The sequence below is a fragment of the Triturus cristatus genome, chromosome 10 (genome assembly GCF_964204655.1).
Source record: "Triturus cristatus chromosome 10, aTriCri1.1, whole genome shotgun sequence".
Lineage (NCBI taxonomy): Eukaryota > Metazoa > Chordata > Amphibia > Caudata > Salamandridae > Triturus > Triturus cristatus.
Window position 1 is genome coordinate 899,879,485 of NC_140593.1, and position 24,669 is coordinate 899,904,153.

Sequence of the window (24,669 nt, forward strand, 5' to 3'; positions counted from 1 at the left end):
CATTATCCTTTTTCATTTTTTCTAATGCAGTATCCACTGCAGGGCCAAATAGCTGCTCTTGGTTGAAAGGTTGAGCTAGAATTGCGGTTTGAACCTCCGGTTTAAAACCGGAAATACGGAGCCAGGCATGTCGTCTGAGTAAGACGCTAGTATTGACCGCTCTAGAAGCAGTGTCTGCTGCATCTAAGGCGCATTTAATGGAGGCATGAGATATTAATTTGCCTTCTTGGATGAGGTCAGAGGCCTGGGACTTAAAGGGTTCAGGCAGATGTTGCATAAGGTCCTCAAGTTGGTCATAATGCGCTCTATCATACCTGGCTAACAGGGCCTGGGTATTCGCAATGCGCCAATGGTTAGCCGCCTGCGCGGCGACCCGTTTGCCTGAGGCTTCTAAAAGCTTAGACTCTTTGTCTGGGGGAGGCGTTTCTCCAGTTGTCTGTGAGTTAGCGCGCTTCCTGGCATTTGATACGACTAAGGAGTCTAAAGGGAGCTGGGCCTTAATGTATGCAGGGTCTTGCGGGGCTGGTCGGTACTTTTTTTCGATGCGTGGGTTGAGAACCCTAGCTCGAACAGGGTCCTTAAAGACTTCAGTAGCATGCTTTATAACCCCTTTGATCATGGGCAGTATGTGCACAGTCTTTTGTGACTGCTCAAAGGTATCAAGGAGAAAGTCCTCTTCAAGGGCGTCTGTGTGCATTGTGACGCCGTGGAATGTTGCTGCCCTATTTATAAGTTGGCCGAACCCTAGGTGGTCATCAGGAGGGGAGGGCTTGGAGGGGTAGGTAGTGGGGTCAGGCATGTCAGGTATAGGATAAGACCAGTCATCCATGGGTGCTGGGTCTGGGAACGTAAAAGGGTCGTTTGGATCAACAGGATCATTAAATAAATCAGGGTCCGCCCCTCCCCCTAAGTCATCATTATCATCCTGTGGAGGAGGTGAATGATAGGGAGATGGTAAAGGTAAAGGAGAATCAGGAGGAGGAGGGGGGGGACGGGTTAGGAGGTAAAACAGGAGAGGAAGGACGAAGTGGTGAAGTAGCACAGTCCTTTTTCCGTATGGGAGCTGGGGGAGGTGTAGTGTCCAGCTTCCGCTTTTTATATGGGATGGCAGTCACATGTCCCGTGTTAGGGTTGATGTAGATCCGCTTTTGAGAAGGATCTGGTCGAAAAAGTTCATCTGGCTCCGAAGGTGGTGTCTGCGATGTCCGCTTCGGGTCTTTATGAGCTTTTTTCGGCGCCGACTGAGGTTTCGGCGCCGACTGAGGTTTCGGCGCCGACTGAGGTTTCGGCGCCGACTGAGGTTTCGGCGCCGACTGAGGTTTCGGCGCCGACTGAGGTTTCGGCGCCGACTGAGGTTTCGGCGCCGACTGAGGTTTCGGCGCCGACTGAGGTTTCGGCGCCGACTGAGGTTTCGGCGCCGACTGAGGTTTCGGCGCCGACTGAGGTTTCGGCGCCGACTGAGGTTTCGGCGCCGACTGAGGTTTCGGCGCCGACTGAGGTTTCGGCGCCGACTGAGGTTTCGGCGCCGACTGAGGTTTCGGCGCCGACTGAGGTTTCGGCGCCGACTGAGGTTTCGGCGCCGACTGAGGTTTCGGTGCCGACTGAGGTTTCGGTGCCGACTGAGGTTTCGGTGCCGACTGAGGTTTCGGTGCCGACTGAGGTTTCGGTGCCGACTGAGGTTTCGGTGCCGACTGAGGTTTCGGTGCCGACTGAGGTTTCGGTGCCGACTGAGGTTTCGGTGCCGACTGAGGTTTCGGTGCCGACTGAGGTTTCGGTGCCGACTGAGGTTTCGGTGCCGACTGAGGTTTCGGTGCCGACTGAGGTTTCGGTGCCGACTGAGGTTTCGGTGCCGACTGAGGTTTCGGTGCCGACTGAGGTTTCGGTGCCGACTGAGGTTTCGGTGCCGACTGAGGTTTCGGTGCCGACTGAGGTTTCGGTGCCGACTGAGGTTTCGGTGCCGACTGAGGTTTCGGTGCCGACTGAGGTTTCGGTGCCGACTGAGGTTTCGGTGCCGACTGAGGTTTCGGTGCCGACTGAGGTTTCGGTGCCGACTGAGGTTTCGGTGCCGACTGAGGTTTCGGTGCCGACTGAGGTTTCGGTGCCGACGGACTTTCAGGCATCGATGTTGAAGAACGTCTCGGTGCCGGTGGAGACTTCGGTGCCGAGGAACGTTTCTGTGCCGAAGGAGATTTCGGTCTTGGAGCCTGTTTCGGTGCCGACAGTGGGATTTTGGGTGCCGAGGGTGTTAAAGGCACAATCAGGTGAGGTTTGCTCGAGCCCGAGCCACCCACAGGCTTAGATGTCTTCGGAGCCGGGCCCGAGGGCGGGGCTTCTGAAGAGGATTTCCGGTCGCGACTGGGCCCAGCTGGCGGAGTCTTGACCAATGCTTTTTTGGATGGGGCAGGGGCAGGGGGGGTGGTACTCACACGCTGCCCTGGAGTGATGAGGTCATCGGAATCGTCGGCCTCAGACACGATCTCGAGATCTTCGGTGTCGTCTTCGGGAACATCTTGAGCAAAGATGTCCTCCGGTTCTGGAGCTGGTTTGGCCATAATATGGCGTCGAGCTCTTCGGTCCCGGAGTGTCTTCTTCGAACGGAAAGCGGAACAAGCTGGACAGGTGGACTCGTTGTGTTCCGGCGACAGGCAGAGGTTACAAACCTCGTGGTGGTCACTGTGGGGGAACTTCGCTCCACACTGGGGGCATTTTTTGAAGGGTGTCCTGTCCATCAGCCGCTTGCGGAACCGGTCCGAGTTGAGTTCGACGTCGATGGAATGAAGATTAAGTATTTAAAATCATTGCTAGAAGTTTTCTGCTGGAGCGGAAAAAAGTTCATCCGAACCCAATGGCGGAAAAAAACAATCTGCCGATGGAGTGGATGCCCATGCGCACTGTTGTCCAGGGGAGGAGTCACCAACCTCGTGACCAAAGGCTTCTTCCGAAGACAACAACAACCTGCAATCATCCGAGCCCAACACCAGATGGCGATCTTATCCTCAGTGTGTGATCTGCAGCTCATATGCCTCGAACATACTTTTGTCTTAAGCAATAAATTTGTGTAAACAGTCACAGTTGGTTGCAATAAACAATCCTATTTCCTAAACATAACAATGCATTGAGCTCAATGGTAAATTCAGGTTATTTGTAATAAATTACTTTTCAGATTACTTTTGGAATTCCAGGTCTGGCTCCTAGAACCAGCCTGGGGTCAGTATTCAGAATCAAGTGATGAAAGTCGACTTAATAACTGTAATGATTTTTAAATAATATTTAGCTATTTCAAAAGGTAGCACTTAGAAAATATTTCAAAGAAAACATTCAATGGATCTCTATGGCAAGAAATTCAAATTGCAGGTAGAGTACTTTATCGTTACTTTAGTAATCCAGGACTGGGTACCTAGACCCAGGACTGGGGTCCTTATCAAAAGCAGGTAAGTAATTTCGTTTGCAGAAATGGTACGGTTTTAAAAGAATATTTCAAATTTGCAAAAATAGACACTTAGAAGAAATTCCACAGAAAAGCAGACAATGGTTTCCTATGGGAGAAAAATGAGTTAGAGGTAAGTATAGTTGTGAACACTTTTCAGGGTCAGGGCTGGGCACCAAGATCCAGCACTGGGAGCTCACCTAGGAGCAGGTGAGTAAATTCGTTTTTGTCACTTGGCTGATTTTTGCAGTTTTGAAAAGTTCACACTTAGAAGAATTTTGAAGAAAAAGCCAGTCAATGTTACCCTATGAGGAAAATGAAGTTAGCGGTTTAAGGGTAAGTACTCGACTGGCAGAGTTGAAATTCCGGGCATGGACTCAGGGGTCCCCCAGTGTTAGGTAGGTACAGTTGGTTCACCCTCAGCGGTTTCAGGACGGCCGGGTGCAGAGAGAGTTAGGCCCAATGTTATCCTATGAGGGATAGGGGGGCCTTGGTTGGTGGCTGCTGTATGGCAAGCCACGCGGCTGTGGGAGCTGGGCTCCTGGTCACTTACTCAGGGCAAGTGGGGAAGTAGGTTAGTGTAGAGAGGGCACTGCCAGGGCCACTCGGGCGGCTGGGTGCAGGGTGCTTTTGAGCCTTCGGGCGCTCAATGGAAATCAATGGGAATGTTCCGGTTTGGAAAAAGGCTGCAGGCTCGGGGACGAGGATGTTTCAGGTGCCACCACCACTTCGAGAGGTAAGTTGGGTAGTTGTAGGTTAGGTGGGTACCCCGGGATTGGGCACAGGGGGCCGCAGGGCGCCGGGTGCAGGGGTGCCTTTTGACGTCAGGAATCTTACCCTCTGGTTGATCGCGGTTGGGGTGGCACTTGATTCTGAGGCTGCAGGCTTCCTCCGGGATGTCGAGGGGGGTCCTTGGGTACCGGACTCGGGGTCACAGTCGCCGTGGGGTCGTCCTCAGGGTCTTTGTCCACTCCGGCACTGGCCAGGCTTGGCTGGTGCAGAGTGTGTTGGGTCCGCGGTTCCGGGCTGCTGCCAGGGGTTAAAAATAGGTTTCTTGAGTAGAGCCTCTACTCATGGGAGTCCCAGGGGCTTAGAGCCAAAAGGTAGCCAGGTCCTCCGGGGTTGGTGAGGTTGCTGGCCACGAGAGATGCCGCGCTGGTGCAGGTTCGAGAGTCGACAGGCCGGTAGGGCTGGGGCCTAAGCAGTTGGTGTCTTCTCTTTTTAGCAGCTGCAGGGCAGGTCTTTGTTCTTCTTCCTCTTCTTGTAATTTTCTATCTGGAATCTAAGGAAGGAAGGTTCAGGGGGCCCCTAAATACTAGATTTAGGGGCGTTACAGGTAGGTGAAGGCCAGGGACCAATGGGTCCTTGTCCTGGGGTGGGTACACCCCCTATCCTGCCTCTCTCCTGTGGGAGGGGGGCAGTAGCCTAATCCTGATAGGGTAGGGCCTCCCATCTTCAAGATGGCGAGAGCCCGGAGATGTGCTTCACCTCGCCTCCCCCACCTGAGGGGTGGGGTGGGCAGGCTGGCACATCCCCTGTCCTTGTATGGGGTTTCCGGCCAAGCTTCCCGCCAGAGTGGGGGGTTGCAGTGGCCTGGGGAAACTCCAAATGGCGGCCTGCCTTTGAAGCTTCCCTTTGCTCATCCTGGGGGAGGAGATTTCTCACCTCACCCAGGATGTGCATTGTTGCAGGCCCGGGAGAGCAGGGGCTCTCCCACCCAGGGGTCCAGCAACGTGTCTGCTGTGTGGCAGCCTGGGCAGCCTCAGAGCAGACGTGGATTGTAAGTTAGCTGTAAGGGGGCATCTCTAAGATGCCCTCTGGGGTGCTTAGTACATTAAATCCTACACTGGCATCAGTGTGGGTTCAATGTGCTGAGAAGTTTGATACCAAACTTCCCAGGCTTCAGTGTTGCCAATATGGTGCAGTGGAGCTCGTGTTTGACAAGCTCTCAGCACCATGCACTCTTAAATGACAGCACTGCACTTACAGTGCCCAGGAATGGACCCGGGTACTGTAGGGGCACAGGGCTCCTGCTCCTGTGCCCACACCATAGGCGTAATGCACCCAGCTAGAGGGGTGGCTGACATATGCCTTGGCAGTGTAGGTGATGGGCATGGTACACAGTGATGTGTGCCATGTCGACTCTTTGTTTTTGGATATTGGATATTGGATAGGTATTTATAGAGCGCAAACGTTCGCTCCGAAGGGAGCATCTTGGCGCTGTAAAACCTGGGACCAGATCACTGGAAAGGTGGTGGGGGGCTAAATGGCTGCTTTAGTCCAGTCATCAGAGAGACTAAAAGTCCACGTTTTGAGGAGCTTCCTAAACGGCTTCTCATGCGTCTGAAGTCTAAGATGCCTTGGCATACTGTTCCAGGCTCTAATAGCCAGGGTACTGAGTGTTTTTCCGCCTTTGGACTTCAGGTTGAATTTAGAGGGGGTCATGAGGTTTTCTTGAGAGGATCTGAGAGTGCGACCCGGGGTGTAGTGAGGGAAGCGTCTCGACAGGTAGACTGGGCCGGATTTGTTGAAGGCTCGGAAGGCTACAACGAGAATTTTAAAGAGTATTCTCTTGTGCAAGGGGAGCCAATGAAGGAATCTGAGGGCAGTGGAGATAGAAGATTTGCGTGGGAGTTTTAAGACGAGACGCGCGGCAGTGTGCAGGACACTTTGCAGTTTCAGTCGGGTGGACTTTTTGGTCCCTGCCAGGAGGCCGTTACAATAGTCCACTCGAGAGAGTATGAGGGCTACCGCAATGGTCTTTCTGGAATCGAGCGGGAGGAAGTCAAAGAACTTTCGCATGGATTTTATAATGCCGAAGCATTTACCTGCTACAGTTGCGACGTGGGAATCGAAAGAAAGATCGGAATCGAAAATAACTCCGAGGTTTCTGGCCGATGAAACTGTCTGAGGTGGGGCAGCAGAGTTATCAGGCCACCACAGGGCGGGACTGAAAGATGCATTCTTTCCAATGGGCAAGATCTCGGTTTTATTCGAGTTGCAGCGGAGATGGTTGGCGTCCATCCATTGAAAGACCACTGTGAGGCAGCGCTTGAGATTAAGTTCGGCCGAGTTGGAATTGTCGTCGAGAGGGATGACAAGCTGAGTATCGTCAGCATAAGACGTGACAGTTATGCCAAACGATTCTATAAGTGAAAGTAGGGGGATGAGATATATATTGAATAGGAGGGGACTAAGAATGGAGCCCTGGGGAACTCCACAGGAGATCTTTTTCTCTTTCGATTGGAAAGGACCCAGTGAGACGGTTTGAGATCTGTCACTGAGGAAGGAACTGATCCAGGCAAGGGCCGAGTTTGTGACGCCGATGTCCATAAGTCTGTTGAGCAGAATGGAGTGGGAAATAGTATTGAATGCCGCCGTGAGGTCAAGAAGGATCAGTACGGCCTTCTTCCTCTGATCTTGTAGGTTTTTGATGGTATCGGTCAGCTCGATCAGGGCGGTCTCGGTAGAATGTCTGGACCGGAAACCGGATTGCTGGGGGTGAAGTAGGTTGTGGGCATCAAGGAAGGACTTGAGCTCTTTATGGACTAACTGTTCTGTTATTTTGCCCAGCGCAGGTAGCAGGGTGATGGGACGAAGGTTAGTTAAGTCAGAGGGGGGTTTGTTTGCCTTTTTCATAAGAGGTTTAACCACACCCTTTTTCCAAGCGAGAGGGACAGAGCCAGATTTGAGGGAGAGGTTGACTATTTCATTAATGATGGGGTTGATTTCATCAATGATGGTGTGGAGGATCTTGGGGGGGACAAGGGTCAGAAGGGGAGCCCGATTTGCATGAAAGGATCGCTTCTCTGGTCTGAGTTAGGGTCACCGGGGTGAAAAGTTTGAGGCTGTTTGCGGTCGGGCGAGATTTGTCTAGCTCCGAGATTGAGTACACCGGAGGGGAAGGGGGGAAGTTTGTGTGGATAGAGCTGATTTTTTCCTCAAAGTAGTCGGAGATCTTATCACACAGTTCTTTGGACGGGGGGATCTCTGGTTGAAGAGCTTTTGAGTGCTGCAGCCCTTAGAGGCCTTCCCTGGCCACAAGGCCCTGGGTACCTAGGGTACCATTTACTAGGGGCTGACATGTGGCTAGGGTTTGCCAATTTGGAGTTTGTGTGGTTTAAGGAAGGAACATAGGCCCTGGGCACCTGATTGGCAGGAACCCAGGGTACACTCAATCGAAGTACATTCAGCAATTTAGCAAAAAGTGGGGGCATACCATGCAAGAAAGATGGCACTTTCTCACACCAGTCGATCAAAAGTGCATTCCCTCTGGAGCCGGTTTAGTGAAACCTGGAGGCGAAGACACAGCATTTTGCATTTGCTTTGTCGGAAAACAGATCGATGTCTTAAGTGCAACGCCTGAAGCCTATTTGTTGAAAGCAAAATCCTCACTGAAAAGCATAGGGCGCCCAATGCTGAATTTGCCTCTGCACTTGGCCGCCCCTGAGCTGCTGGTGGTGGTGTATGTTTGGTGCTGCTTTGTGCCACCTGTGTTTGACCTAACACCGCAAAGTTTGGCTCCTGCAACTGATTCCCTTACCTTACCCTTGTAGCTTTGACCACCCCCAATCTCTATTGAAACACATTGGGTCGACCTCAGATTTGGACCTCTGAACCGGTCTGCCCCTGTGCAGCAGTTTTGGTACTCTCCTGACCCTTGTCCCTTGCTGACCTTTGGTTCCGAACACTGGAACTGCAAGTCTGATACTTACCCGTATAACAGCATTATTGTTTTTCTCCAAAGGATAACATTGAACTGCTCAGAAACTGTTCTGTATTTTTAAAAGTGAAAAGCATTTCCATTTAAAAAAGGTACTTCCCTTATTGTGGTGATCTTGGTTTTAAAATAAAGTACAAAGCTTATTTTTGTAAAATGTGAGGATCTCTTTTTTGAGTTGTGTGTTGTGAGAAAGTGCCATCTTTCTTGCATGGTATGCCCCCACTTTTTATTGAATTGCTGATGTACTTTGACTGAGTGTGCCCTGGGCTCCTGTCAATCAGGTACCCAGGGCCTATGTTCCTTCCCTAAAACTGTGTTGAAACCTAAACCCAACTGGCATCTCTGGCCACATGTCAGCCCCTGGTAAATGGTACACTAGGTACCCAGGGCCTAGTGATCAGATTAGACCCCTAAGGGTTGCAGCACTTATTGTGTTACCCTTAGAGGCCCTGTACCCTGACACACACACACACACACACACACACACACACACACACACACACACACACACACACTGCCCTTGCGGCTGAGTGTCTGGGTGCAGAACAAAACAGTCGACATGGCACATATCCACACACTGCCCTGGCATACATCAGCCACCCCTCTAGCTGGGTGCCCTATGCAAGTGGTGTGGGTACAGGTGCATGAGCCCTGTGCCCCTAGAGTACCCAGGTCAATTCCTGGGCACTGTAAGTGCAGTGCTGCCATCCAAGAGTATACGGTGCTGGGAGATCGTCAACATGAACTCCACAGCACCATGATGGCAACACTGAAGACTGAAGTTTGGTATCAAACTTCTCAGCACATTTAACCTGCACTGATGCAAGTGTGGGATTTAATGTACAATGCACGACAGAGGGCATCTTAGAGATGCCCCCTGAACCTAACCTACAATCCACGTCTTGTCTGAGGGGCTGCCTAGGCTGCCACACAACAGACATGTTGCTGGACCCCTGGGTAGAGCCATCCGCTCTCCTGGGCCTGCAACAATGCACATCCTGGGTGAGGTGGCCAGGGTTTGCCAATTTGGGTTTTTAGGGAAGGAACCTGATTGGCAGGAGTCCAGGGCACACTCAGTCAAAGTACATTCAGCAATTCAGCAAAACGTGGGGGCATACCATGCAAGAAAGATGGCACTTTCTCACACCCACTTACCTGCTAAATGAATTTCCTCCCATAGGAGAACATTTGTGATTTTATGAGAAAAAGTTTTTAAGTGTCAACTTTTAAAATACCAAAATATTGCTTAAAAATCACAACTGTAACTAAAACGCTTTTACTCAATTGTTTACAGGAAATGTACCAGGACTGAATCCAGGATCCAGTCCTGTGGTTAGAAAAGTAATACTTAAAGTAACTAATTGCATTTAACTAGAAATTCCCATTGAGCTCAAAGTATTATTGTGTTTGAAATTGAATTGCCTATTGCATCCACTGTAACTATTATATTCAAACGTCTATTGCCTACTGAAAAGTATTTATCTAAAAGCACCTCAATCTGAGAAAGTATATTTTGATACCTATTATTGGTTCTAAGATAAAACTACATATTTTTATACAAAAACCATTTGCCTAGAGTTCAGTTCTTGAGTGTGTGAGACTATTTGCTGACATTGTACAACAAATGCTTTACACTGTCCTCTGATACTGCCTTACTGCTCGACCAAGCTACCACTTTACAGAGTAAGGTTATATCTAATTTTAGCCTCTGCCAAACCTCTGGGGACTGTGGACTCTGTACATATTTTGGAACAGTATTTACAGAGCCACATTCTTACATGTGTCCATTATTGGTCAATGTTGTGCATAAATGTCTTACACTAATCTGTGTTAGACCAAAGGATGCTCGCCCACAAAACCACTAATAGAGCACTTTGGGTTTTACATTGAGCCCTGTACACTTTTGGGGAACCCCTGAACACACTGCACGGTATAACCACCTAGCAGCATACCATATACAGAGTCAGCTTCCTACAACCACTCCACAGGAAACCATTGTAACAAGGATAAAGTGTCTGGAACTGCTGAAAGACTGCTTCTTCTGTGAAGGTTAACTGTTCTTGAGGACCTTACCGTGCCCCCAACAAGCTCCCTGCCAGGGTTGGTTGCCCAACTACTTCTTACACACTGCATGGACACGTACCCAAGTTCTCTTTGAGAAAGTTCTAGAATCTAATTTTTTGACTGCCAAGGCTTGTTCGTGGTTGAGTAAAATTACTTGATTTATTTATTTAGATCACTTGTATCGCGCGCGAATCATCCCCAATGGGGATCTCAGCGCCGATTATTGCTCGATATATTATTGCTTGCAAAAGATATATCTCCAGAAACATCCAGTGGATCTTTTTAGTTCTAGAGTCAAAATTCTTCTAAAAATACAGTCCATTTTTAGGTCTCGCCTGACCTTGCGCTGGTGTGGCGAGACTAAGTAAGGGCTTCAAAAAATGCTACCGCCGGCTACAGCTTGCAGTGCATGTGCGCGCGCTTGAGTGGAGGCGCCATATGGCATTCCTCATGCTCATTAAGCGCATCGCTCGCCGCGCGCTTGATCGCGATCACTTTCACGCCGCGCGAGCGCCACTCGAGAGATTACCACTGCCACCCCGTGGCCTTAAATAGCAACGGCATCTCCTGTATTTAGAGGCTTGCAGGTACCAGTTGTGTAATTCAGTGATATTATGCAATAATAAACATTGATATTATGCAATAATAAACATTTTACAATAACTGTGCACATCGGATTCTTCTCGGAAACCAATCCCTTTGTCAAGCCATGACAACCCCCAATGTGCTAAACAGTTTATTACTAAAGTTAAGATTGTAATTAACTAGTGTGCATATTTACATCTCGTAATTAAATCATGTGTAACAAGACAGCTTCATAAAAGTTCAATACATCAAGCCAGAACGGAATCCAAGTCTAATAACCTATGATACAGAGACACCCGATTCATCTAATCAAAACCAACGTAGACCTTCATCCGATTCGAAACCTCCGTGCTTCAATGTGTGCATTGTATTAATTGGGTTTGTAATTAGCAGAGTTAACACCCAGTCTACTGTTCTGGGATGGCAGGGTGCCCTACACACCTACAAACCTCTAGTTGGAGTCATTCATGTTTTCCACGAAACATGCCTACAGGGGTTCGAGGGTTGCTGTGGGATCTCCAACATGCTCTGCCATGCAGCATCAACTCTCTCTTTCACGCACACAAGCTCTCTCTCCCTCTCACACGCACGCACGCGCTCTCGCGCCCACTACCCCACTCTCACACAGGCACGCACACATGCACGCTCTCTTTCTCACAGGCACACATGCACGCTCTCGCATTCACACGAGCATACTCACATGCAGGTTCTCTGCTCTTTCCCCCTCTCTCACACACGCATGCACACTCACATGCACTCTCTCACGCCCAGACACATGCACGCGCTCTCCCTCACACACACGCGCATTCTCTTTCTTTGGTGTGTAGTGCCGAAGCACCACTGATTCCTGCTACGCACGGTAAGTCATTCATTGGTGCTTTTATTATGATACAAGGACCCCTTGCTCCCTGCCAGACCTCCAGCACAGGTGGCGTGGTGGGGGTAGTTACAGTAAGACCTTCACTGGTGCTTTTAGCTTGACTGTGGTATGATACAAGGACCCCTTTGCTCCCTTTCAGGCCTCCAAGCACTGGTGGCGTGGTGGTGGCAGTGTGCAGTGCCGAAGCACTTTTGACTTCTGCTATGCACGGTAAGGCATTCATTGGTGCTCACTGCTTTCAATAGGGCCATGGCCTGACAGCAGGCAGGCATCTGCTCCCTGTCAAGTCTCCAGCAGCGGTGGTGCATCATTCATTCCAGCTGCTCAGGGCTGGTGCCTGTTAATGATTATCCTGCAGCTGCGCAGTCAGCAGTGGGTGCTGTTGTGAAAGGCTAGGGTGATGTGTGTGCGTTCCCTAACACCTTTTCCTGCTCTACTCTACCTAAAAACACGAAAAGATTGCATGAGAACCGGTGCCGCGGGGCGCCTTTCCTCATTGATTGGATATACCCACTCTCCCTACAACTCTTTCACGCACACAAGCTCCCTCCCTCACACGTATGCACGCACACATGCAAGCTCTCTCTCCCTCTCCCCCTCTCTCACACACGCTCTTACACACACACACACACACACATGCACGCTCTCGCACACACACACGCATACTCCATCCTCTAATCTTTCCCGCACCAAGACTCTGTGTTGCTTCTGAGCCCTGCTTTCGTAATTTCCCTCCACACGCCTTAAAGAAAAAAAAATTTAAAAAGCTTCGGCACTGCTTTTTTTTTTATTTATTTACCAGTACAACTTGGAACAGTAAATTAAAAAAAAAAGAAAGAAAACTTCACACGCACGCTGTAGGTGCGTTCATGTGTTGTGCTTTTAGCTACAAAATGACAGTTGCTGCGACTGCATAATAGCATCTTTTCTTTTAATGGGGGGGGGGGGGGTTTCCTCTTTATCCATGCTGCACAACATTGCTAAACAAGCATTGGCATAGCCAATAGGTCTCGCCTTTGGGACATTAAGTGTTTAGTTATCCAGCACAATATCCTTGGTGCAACAACATCAACTGTTGCATGGCTAAACACTTCCAGGGTTTAGCTGAGGGGTTTACAGGCTAAGCCTACTGGATCTAAAGGGGTTGGTAAGTATTACACCGTGAGGTTGCATAACACCACCAAATAATGTACCCCATTTCCACACAGGTGACTGCGTACACCAAACGAACATTTTCTGGCATAAAAACACCCCTGACATTCCGAAATCAGATCCCTTCTGGACTAGGACAGAAGGAGAACTACCCTTCTGTACCATGGAACCGGCAGATAGGCTGCACCAGGGTGGACTGCACCAGCTTTACCTGGTAGCTAGCAAATAGAGGGACTGTGCCTCTCGTGTACTGCTGGTCTCTGGAGCCCAGCCGAAGCAAGATACTCCAAGTTGACTGACTTTCGCAGCTCAGTGCCACAACAGCTGAAGCCTGCTGGGGTCAGGTGGTAGCCCAAATCTTCACGCCATCACTCCTAGTCAATAAGCAGCATAAGGAAACCAGGACCAGGTGTTAAAAGTTGCACCCAAGCTCGCTGAAGGCGGTAGTGTCAGAGTGCAGATTGGTAGTCTGTAAAACAAGTTACCATCCAATAAAGAATTCCACTGGTACCGCGTTACTGGGAGACTGGTAACCCTGTGGAGACTGGACTTCTACCAGGCACAAGAGAACTACGAGCAAAGTCTACCCCTGTGACCAAGACCACCTTACCAAGCCCTGGGACAGAGGAGTAGCCACAGGAAGACCCCCGACTGCATTGAATCTATAGCCTCCTTGAGCATCCTGTATTAGGACCACTCCACAGGAACCTACAGCAAAGGGATTAAAGTGCCTGGAACTCACTGAGGACTGCTAACTATGAGGTAACTTTCTGTGGATCTAGCTGGTCCCCTTGACTGACTCCATGCCAGAGCTGGTCACCTAAACTAACTGCATTGACGCTTGCCGAACATTTTCCTTGAAATAGTTGGTCAAACTAATTTAATTTGCCACTGCTAGTTTGCGGTTAAGTGAAAAGGTGCATTACCTTAATTTGTAAATTCTCTCTTGAACCCTTTGGTGTATTTTTTCTAATTGCGGGGTCTAAAAATAGTTTATTTTTATAAAATAGTGCCAGATTTCCTGCGTCTCATGCATTTCTTTAATTTGTTTTGGTGCTGTTTAAATGCTTTAAATCTGTTCCTTTGTGTAAGTCTTGTTGCTCAGAGCCACAGTTACCCACGGTGGAGCTAGAGGTTTTAACAAACAAAACCTACTGTCCTAAAGGGCTTGGTAAGTATTACACGGTGAGGTCCCACACCATATAATGCACCCTATTTCCTCACAGTTGTTAGGAACAAACATTGATCATACATGGAGTTACCGTAATACATTTGTTTGTTAACTTACATTCTAGGCCCACGCTCCGAAGAGAACTCACAGTGGAAAACGATTATAACTCTCTTTCCTTCATATGGCACTATCGGTTTCTTCAGTAGCAAGGTTTCAACATCGTGTTCCATGTGAAGGTTAATCGCGCCCTTAAAAAGAACATTTTGAAAAGCTGAATAAGATATCCATGTTTAGTAGTCTACTGGTCTACATCCAAAGTAGATGTGAAAATAACCGAATAGAGCAGAGTGGAGTAAATGTAACATTGGTGAAAGAATGGTCCCACAAGGAAGAGAAGGTGTGCAAATCAGAGGCCTTGGGGTACAAGCTCCATTTCAAACACCTGCAAAACAATGTAGGGGCAAAAAGTAACAATTTAAAGTGCCATCCACCAAACTCTATAGAAAGACTAAAGATGCACCCCCCACTTTCAAACAGTAACAAATTCTCCTTGGGGACATACAAAGTAATCCATTTGCTGGTGTTGCTGATCATCTTACCAATCGTGATCTTCAACCACCTTGTCTGGTTCCAAATATAAACCACAGTCATGCAAAGTACTGCTTCTGCTTGTATTTCTGTTCAAAAGGCCAACACATGCTCACACCAAACAAACGATTGCCTCAAATCCCTTTCCTCTAGAAATTTTTTGTTGGATACCACTGTTCTGGTGAATGATACACTGTGCATGTTATCCCCAACATTCTGCAACACGTTTAAGGAAATTGTGCTGCAAAAATAAATGCTTTGCCTCATTCTCCAACTTATGCTGCAATACACCTAGGCAGTTTCAGACTTAGTGCAAAAGGAAATTACTGGAATATTTCAAGGTCACTCTCAGAACAGGTCTCTTGAAAAATAACTACAATTTTTCATAGTTCTCAGCCTATGAGAACCAATGCTGAAATCGTTGAACTTAAAAAATGACAGATTGGGGACAGATGTGACGCCCCACCATGGTCTACCATTGTGAAGAAGATACGGGAGTCAATTTTCGGTTACCACCAACTACACTACGCGGGCTTACCATAGCCGGTTCTTTGACTTCACTTAGCATGGCGGAGCCATTAAACACATTAAGAACTACTATTTAGAAGACCATACGAAGACCGTCACAACGATTAAATACTAGAGATGGCATAGCCGAGTACCCTGGGTTATAGCAATTTGTAATTTGGTCTACCTTTCCTAAATAATAGAAATAGTTGGTGGAGGCTTGTCATTCTTCAATACAAGTTGTACAGATATCAGGACCACTCCTCGTGATATAAACAGCATTTCGAAACAACTACAAGGGCAACGATCACGGATCTTTCTATAGAATCTTTTCGAACCCATGAGCGCGGTTTTGAAAAATAAACAATCGAAAACACCGTCTGGCACAAGCATAATTGCATGACTGATATTCAAAACGTTTCTAGATTTACAAGTAAAGCCCTGAGGAAGTCACTATACGTGACGAAACACGTGTCGGCTGTCATCCATTTAGATCAAGATTTGGAGACTATAAGTCTCCTTTCCACGAACTAATAACTAGAACCAAATGTATTAGGGAATTCTGATCTGTGTTTATGATTGCGACTTTCCAATTCTGATCTGTGTTTATGATTGCGACTTTCCTTCTTTTGTTGTAAAATGTCGAATTAAATTATTCTTTGTTATACATTATTGCGAGGACCTAATCTGTTATGTAGCCAGTTTCTCATTACCAATATTTTGTTTTCTGCTTCTGTGGTTAATAACCAATACGAATAACAATTGTGACTTTGGAGTGCCGGGATATTTCTGTGTAAACTTTGCCATTGCAGACTGCATGACATGGTGCAGACAAAAGTGAAGACAACATGGCACATCTCCTGTGTGCCATGCCTGCAGACATTGCATGTAATATACGCAAGTCACCCACCCCTACAGCAGGCCTTACAGCCCTAAGGCAGGATGCAGTACATTACATGCTAGGACATATCTGCATGAGCAGACATGCCCATGTGATGTTCAAGTTGATTCTTGGACATTGCCAGTGAAGTGGGAAGCCATCTTGAGGGTATATACACTGGTCACTGGTGATTATGAGTACCCCAGCTACATGGTGGCTTCACTGAAACCAAAGACGTTTAGTATCTAATACCTTGTATTAAAAAACGTCCACTGATTCCAGATATGGATTTATTTATACATGCACGCAGAGGGTACCTTAGAGGTACCCTCTTAAAACCTACAAACCACCAGTGTACTGGCTGACTGGTGTAGACCAGTCTGCCACCAGTGTAGGAAGCTGGCTCTGCATAGGATATTGCCACTAGGTGGTAATATTGTGCAGAGCCCAGGGGTTCCCTAAAAGTGTAAAACCCAAAGTGCTTTATTAGTGGTAGTGTGGGCAAGCAGCCTTAGACCTATCTGAGGAGTGTAAGACATTTATTGCACAACAGTGATCAATAATGGACACACGAGTCAAGAAAGAGATCCATACCAATTTTAGAAAAGGAATATGATACTTACCAGTATGCATCTGTTCTTGGCATGTAGAGCTGCAGAGTTGTACACTTAGCATAGATCGCCATCTGGTGTTGGGCCCGGATGTTTGCAGTTTGTTTTTGTTCTTTGGACAGTCTTTGGAAGTCACGAGTTCGGTGACTCCTCCTTCGGTCCGTACTGCGCATGGGCTTCGGCTCCATCCTCAGATTGTTTTTCGCCAACAGGGAAATGATGGAGCGTAGTAATAACAGTGAGAAACCCATGTGTGTTGTATCTAAATAAGATGGACTGGAACGGATACAGGTAGCCGGGGAGGCGGGTGGGCGTGTACAACTCTGCAGCTCTACATGCCAAGAACAGATGCATACTGGTAAGTAGCATATTCCGTTCGAGGCATATGAGCTGCAGATTGTACACTTAGCATAGATTATATAGCAGTACCCAACCTTAGCGGCGACCACCGGTATCCGTTGCAGTGGTTTGAAAAAGTGTCTTTAGTACAGCCTGGCCCACACTAGCTTGCTGCTTGGAATGCACATCTACACAGTAATGTTTTGTGAAGGTGTGCGGTGTTGACCATGTGGCTGCTTTGCAGATGTCATCTAAGGGTATGTTCCCTAGAAAAGCCATAGAAGCCCCTACCTTTCTAGTAGAGTGGGCTTTAGGTGGAACAGATAATGTTCTTTTTGCCTTTTGATAGCAAATTTGTATGCACTTTACAATCCACCTAGCTATCCCTGATTTAGAGATGGGGTTGCCTTTATGTGGTGGAGAGAAGGAGACGAACAATTGTTTAGTCTTCCTGAAAGGTTGCGTTCTTTGTATGTAGTACAGCAAAGCCCTCTTATCATCAAGTGTGTGTAAGGCCCTTTCTGCAACAGATTGAGGTTGCGAGAAAAAGACAGGTAATTCCACCGATTGATTGAGATGGAAGGGGGAAATGACCTTGGGCAGAAACTTCGGATTTATACGAAGTATGACCTTGCTGTGATGTATTTGTAGGAAGGGTTCCTGTATAGTGAACGCTTGTATTTCACCAACCCTTCTAAGGGAAGTGATAGCTACGAGGAAAGCTGTTTTCCAGGTGAGGAACTGTAGCTCACATTTATGCATTGGTTCGAAGGGTGGACCCATTAGCCGTGTAAGAACTACATTTAGATTCCACACAGGGGAAGGTGGTGCCCTGGGAGGAATAACTCGTTTAAGGCCTTCCATAAAGGCTTTAATAGCGGGCACTCTGAACAGTGATAAATGCTGTCTGTTTTGTAGATAAGCAGACATCGCTGCTAGGTGTAGGCGTATGGATGAATATGCCAGGTTACACCTGTGAAGATGGAGCAGATAGCATATGATGTGCTGTATGGATGCATCTAAAGAGTTGATTGTATTGTTATGGCAGTAAATTACAAATCTTTTCTACTTTGCGGCATAGCATGCTCTAGTGGTAGGACGTCTGGCTTCCATGATGATGTTCATGCAATCAGGGGGAAGGTTAAGGTATCCAAATTCTAAGATTTCAGGAGCCAGATCGCAAGGTTGAGCTGAGCTGGGTCCGGGTGCCTGATTTCTCCATGGTTCTGGGTTAGGAGGCATGGGGACAGGTGCAGTTTTTGATGTGGTACCACTGATAGTTGTAGTAGTGTGGTGTACCACGGCTGCCTGGCCCATGTTGGAGCTACTAGAATGAGTGTGAGGGAGTGCTGTTGTAGCTTCCTTACCACTAATGGAATTAGTGGGAGAGGTGGAAAGGCGTATGCAAATCTGCCTGACCAGTTCATCCATATCTCATTGCCCTTGGACAATGGGTGTGGGTATCTGGCGGCGAAGCTTGGGCATTTTTTGTTTTCGTGGGTGGCGAAGAGGTCTATCTGAGGATGCCCCCACTGTTGGAAGAATGGGTGAAGAACTTGTTGATGCAGTTCCCATTCGTGTAGTTGTTTCGTTTGTCTGCTGAGCAGATCTGCCATGGTGTTTTGTACGCCTGGAACGTGCTGTGCCAGGAGAAAGATGTTTTGGGGAATTGCCCATCTCCATATGCTCTGGGCTAAGCGGGAGAGCTGGGGAGTGTGTGTCCCCCCCTGTTTTTGGATATAATACATTGCAGTCATGTTGTCTGTGCGAATGAGGACTGCTTTGCCCGAAATCTGTTTTTGGAAAGATTTTAGGGCTAGAAAGATCGCCAAGAGCTCCAGATGGTTGATGTGGAGCGATTTTTGCTGTGGCGTCCATAGACCTTGCATTGTGAGGTGTAGGAGGTGCGCTCCCCAGCCGGAGAGCGATGCGTCCGCTGTTAGAATCACCTGAGGAACCGGGTCCAGGAACGGCCGCCCTTTGGAAAGGTTTGTGGTGTTCCACCACTGCAGAGAGTGATGGGTGCGGCCGTCCACCAACACCAGATCCGTCAGCTGACCCTGGGCCTGGTTCCACTGTCGTGCTAGGCACTCTTGAAGTGGACGCATGTGGAGTCTTGCATGGGGCACTATGAAAATGCAAGACGCCATCATTCCTATGAGCTTCATAAACACTCTTGCTGGAAGAGAGTGTTGAGGAAGGAATGTTTTGCGCAAGGCTTGTATGCTTGCGATCCTGGCTGAGTTTGGATAGGCAATACCTTTGGAGGTGTCTATAGTTGCCCCGAGATATTGCTTTGTGTGGGATGGTAGGAGGTGGGACTTTTGGTAGTTCACCATGAAGCCTAGCCGGTGGAGTAGTTGAATGGTGCTGTTGGTGTGTCGCACACATTGGTTGTAGGACGTGGCTTTTATGAGCCAGTCGTCTAGGTAGGGGAAGACGTGGATATGTTGACGCCTGAGGCGTGCTGCTACAACTGCTAGGCATTTGGTAAACACCCGTGGTGCGGTGGTGACCCCGAAGGGGAGAACCGTGAATTGGTAATGCTGACCGTCCACCACGAACCTGAAGTACTTCCTGTGAGAAGGGTGTATTGGAATATGAAAGTATGAGTCCTTCAGATCCAAGGTAGTGAGAAAGTCTCCCTGACAGAGGAGTGGGAGGACTTATTGTAGGGTGACCATGTGGAAATGGTCTGAATGTATGTACGCATTTAGAGGCCGGAGGTCCAGAATGGGCCTCAGGGTCCCGTCTTTCTTTGGTATGAGGAAATACAGGGAGTAGACTCCTAGATTTTGCTGATTGAGGGGAACCTGCTCTATAGCGTGTTTTTGGAGGAGGGAGAGCACCTCCTGTTTGAGCAGTGTGGAATGTTCTTGAGACATTGGACGGTGTCTTGGTGGGATATTGGGTGGGGTAGATGTTAGCTCGAGACAGTACCCTGCCCGAATAATTTGGTTTACCCATTTGTCCGATGTTATGGATTCCCATGCGTGGATAACGTTTTGTAGCCTGCCCCCGACCGGAGTGGGATGGTCTGGGGGGAGTGAAGGGAAGTCATTGTGCGGGCGGGGTGGCAGAACGGGTGGTGTTAGTTTTGCCCCTGCCCTTATTGTTGTTGCCTCTGTAACCACCCCTTTGGTAGCCCTTTGAAAAGGTATTTTGAGGAGGGGACTTGTAGGAGGTAGAGGCGCTATCGGTGGAGTAGCCTCTGCTACGAAAGGATGAGCGTCGAAAGGAGCGTTTAGGGGCCTGTGATTGGAGTGCCCCCATAGACTTTGCTGTGTCTGTGTCCTTTTTCATCTTTTCTAATGCTTCGTCCACCTTTGGCCCAAAGAGAGTTTGTTGGTCAAAGGGGTGATTTAGTATGGACGCCTGGACTTCAGGCTTGAACCCTGAGATCCTGAGCCAGGCATGGCGACGAAGCAGGACACTGGTATTTATGGCTCTAGAAGCAGTGTCGGCTGCATCGAGGGCACACTTAATGGAGGTGTTTGTAATTAGTTTACCCTCCTGTATCAGGTCATGAGCCTTGCGTTTGTGTTTTTCGGGGAGGTGTTGCATAAGAGCCTCAAGCTCGTCGTAGTGTGCTCTGTCATAGCGCGCAAGTAGCGCTTGTGTATTTGCAATGCGCCACATGTTTGCAGTTTGGGAGGCGGTGCGTTTGCCAGACGCGTCTAGAAGTTTGGATTCCTTATCTGGCGGTGGGGCTTCTCCTGAGGACTGGGAGTTAGCCCACTTTCTAGCTGTGGACACAACTAGGGAATCTAAGGGAGCAGGGCCCTTAATGTATGCAGGGTCTGTGGGTGCCGCCTTGTACTTCTTTTCTATTCTAGGGTTCAACACCCTGGCCCTGACAGGATCTTTGAACACCTCTGCAGCATGCTTGGTGACACCTTTAAGCATGGGCAAGATAGACGTGGACTTGTCTTGAATGTCAAATGTGTCCAGTAGGAAGTCGTCTTCCACTGGTTCACTATGCATTTCCACCCCATGGTAGTGTGCTGCTCTCTGCACTAAGTGATGAAACCCTAAGGAGTCCTCAGGGGGAGACGGCCTGGATGGGTATAGGTCGTCCTGAGGCATATCTGGTATGTCAGGGTTTTGGTAGTCTTCCCATGGGTCAGGGGTCCCCGGTGGAGTGGGGTCCATTGGGGCGTCCGCTGGGTCATAATGTGGATCCCCGTAATCCGGATCTGGGGACGGGGTGGGGGAGCGATGAGGTAAGGGTGGCGGAGACCTGGGAGGGGGTGGAGGAGGCGGAGGAGGCAGAGGAGGAGGTAGTGGGGAGGGCACTCTGAGGGGAGAAGTAGCAGAGTCCTTCCGCTTGGGTGGTGGAGGAGGAGCCGGAGTGTCAAGGCGTCTTTTCTTGATAATTAAAGTCAATAGCCCAGTCTTTGGATCTTTAAATAGAGTCTTTTGCAAAGGGTCTGGTGTAAACAGATCCAGTGGCGCCGAATCGTCCGCTGGCGCCGATGGTTTCGGAGCCGAGGGCTTCGATGGTTTCTGTGCGCCATGCTTTTTTGGAGCCTCCGGTTTTTTCGGCGCCGAAGGAGTTTTCGGCGCCGGAGTGTCGGTGCCGACAGATTTGTGTTTGGTCGGTACCGAGAGTCCAGGCTTCGGCACTGGTGGCTTCGGAGTCGAGCTGGGTATCACTTTCTTCGGTGACGGATGGTGTTTTTCGGCACCAGGAGTCGGCTGGCTCGAGCCCGAGCTGCCGTGAGACTTTTGAGGCTTCGACACCGGGCCCGAAGGTGGGGTGATAGAAGCTGTGTGCTTGGTTTTACCCAGGCCTGCAGGCGAGGGTGTAACCCGAGTCTCTTTGGTTTTGGGCGCGGGGGTGGGAGGGGGTACAGTACTCACGACCCGCTGCGCCGGTGTGATGTCCTCCACGTCGAAGTCGTCGGCCTCGGAAGCGCTGACGACGTCGTCCTCCTGCTCGGTGTGTAGTTGCCCCAAAGCTTCGGCGTAGTCTCCGAAGATGTCCGGTGGAGCTGCGGTCGATGAGTGCGCCATGGTGCGTCGAGCTCTTCGATCCCGGATGGTCTTTTTTGATCGAAAAGACTTACAGGCGGGGCAGTCTCTGGCCTCGTGTTCTGGAGAGAGGCAAAGGTTACACACCTGATGGAGGTCGGTGTGGGGAAATTTAGACCCACATTTTGGGCACTTTTTGAACGGAGTCCTTTCCATCGGCCGGGACCGGAGTCGAGGAGGGCCCGAAGGCCGGTGTTGATGTACAGAATGGAGAAAAGTGCCGCTTCGAGAGATGAAGATATGATGAAGAAACTCGAAGAACGAGGATTTTCCGTCGAGGCTGGAACCGTAGAAGTTCGAAGCCGGAGCACAAAGTATCACATCCGAGCCCGATGGCGGAAAAAAACAATCTGAGGATGGAGCCGAAGCCCATGCGCAGTACGGACCGAAGGAGGAGTCACCGAAGTCGTGACTTCCAAAGACTGTCCAAAGAACAAAAACAAACTGCAAACATCCGGGCCCAACACCAGATGGCGATCTATGCTAAGTGTACAATCTGCAGCTCATATGCCTCGAACATATACTTAGAATTTTATTTTAAGACCAAAGTCTTAGAAATCCGCTAAGTATGTTTTTAATAAAAAAAATATTTTACTTTCAAAAATCGACACTTTGAAACTTTTCAACACAGTTCAATGCTATCCTATGGGGAAAACAATATTGCAATTAAACAAGTAATTACATTTACAATCCCAGTTTTCGGAGACAAAAGTTAGCAAGGAACAGGGGACAAAACTGCACCACCAGTGGCGGCAGGGTGCAGAGGTCTAAATCGGAGTTCGACCCAATGCTTTCCACTTGAGACAATGAGGAACCTGGAGCCACACTGCTTGCAGCTAAGTAGATCGGTTGCAAGGGTCAAGCTTTGGGGTAACTCCAGAAGCGGTCTCAACGCTCGAAGCAGACATCACAACGGATGAACTGCAATTACCTATAGGGGTCATACAGTCAGGGAAGGCGGTGGGGCCTAACGGCATACTCGTTGAGCTCTATAAAAAGACGTCTACTACTATAGCTCCGCATCTTTTAAATATGTATCTCACAAGTCTGAAGGCGAAGGAACTCCCACGGGATCAACGTACTGCCACCATAGTGACAATTCCTAAACCAGGTAAATCTCCCGAAGAATGTACCTCATACATGGGAGAGAATATGGGGGCATGGAATAAATATAGAGGATATATCTGTACTCCACCGTTGACCGCATCGGATTGAGGTTCTGAATGAAGGGGTTGGTGGGAGGGTAGGGTGCTTGCAACATTCCGTAATACATACAATGTACTGACTGTCTTACTGATATGTCTATGGCAATTGGAAATGTGTCAACAGAATAATTTCAGTCTATCAATATGCAACCGCTTTTTAATATGCACGGTTATCAATAAACCGAATTTACAAAAAAACTAATTTTATACAAACAATTGGTCTTAAGTTTAGTCTTTGAGTGTGTGAATTTATTTGCTGACCGAGTGTGTGGAACAAATGCTTAACACTGTCCTTTGATAAAGCCTTCGTGCTACACCACACTACCACAAAAAGAGAGTGCGGTGCTATCTAACTTTACCTCGGCCTACCTTTGGGGTTCCACTGAACCAGGCCCGCAGGCGGGGTGCTCAAAACTTTCTCGGTGCCAACATTGACCTGCAGGCAGAGGAAGGACCAGAGCCTTTTTTGTCTTGTGTTGTTGGGGCAAGGGGCTTTCTGTACTCATGGTTCGCTGACCCGGTGTAACTTGTTCCTCCTGTTCCATGTCAGAGTCGGCTTCAGACACAGATATGTTGTTCTTCCTCGGCTCCTTGAGCTTGTGTTTCATCTCCGTCGGAATCTTCGCCGAAGATGTCCGGTACCGCCTTGGTGGTGTACCTCGTGACGTCGAGCCAGACGGTCACGAAGTGTCTTCTTTGATCAAAACGATCGGCACTCGTCTCAGTCTTTTTCGCCGTGTTCCGGGAACAAAGTTAGGTTGCACACTTCATGCAGGTCGGTGCGTGGAAACTTAGCACAACACCCAGGACAGAGCTTGAATGGAGTCCATTCCATCGACTGCTAGCGAGCCCGGCGCGGGTAGGTCCAACAGCCCTCCACAAGTTTTCTGATCGAAGATTTTGGAGTGTAAACGATACGCGGAGAATGGGATACTCTATCGAGAGAATACCGTCGAAGGTAGTGCATTGGCGAAGGGAACCAGAGATACGGTACCGAACTGCAGCAATTCACATCCGAACCAGATGGCGGAAAAAACAATCTAACAATGGAGCCAATGCCCAATACACAGAGAATGGGAAACTCGATCGAAACACAATACCGCCCAGGGTAGTGGATTGCGCGAAGGGAACCAGACATACGGTACCGCACCGGAGCACAGCAATTCACATCCAAACCCGATGGTGGAAAAAAACTAACAATGGAGCCAATGCCCATGCGCACTATCACCGAACGGAGGAGTCACCTACCTCGTGACTGGAAAATACTTCTTCAAACAAAAACAAAGTGCAAACATACGGACCCAACACTAGATGGTGAGCAATGCAAAGCATGTGATCTACAGCTCACATGCCTCGAACTTTGTTATTTTTCTAACTTTGTCATGGATTTATTTTTTGTGTCCGTCTCATTTGCCTCCAAGTACAACAAATGCTTAGAACTACCCACTGATAAGCTATAACTGCTTGCCCACACTACCACAAAACAGCATTTAGTTCTCATTT

The 24,669-nt window shown here is 48.7% G+C and overlaps 1 protein-coding gene across 4 annotated transcripts in view; it reads right to left on the minus strand.

The window, feature by feature from the left end:
• Nucleotides 1–24,669, minus strand: part of CDC25A (cell division cycle 25A) — a 255,238-nt gene that overhangs the window by 77,152 nt on the left and 153,417 nt on the right. For all 4 annotated transcript variants that reach the window (XM_085628703.1, XM_085628701.1, XM_085628704.1 and 1 more), the window contains exon 15: nucleotides 14,120–14,250. In XM_085628703.1, the coding sequence (XP_085484829.1) occupies nucleotides 14,120–14,250 (131 nt within the window). The remainder of the gene's footprint in view (nucleotides 1–14,119; nucleotides 14,251–24,669) is intronic.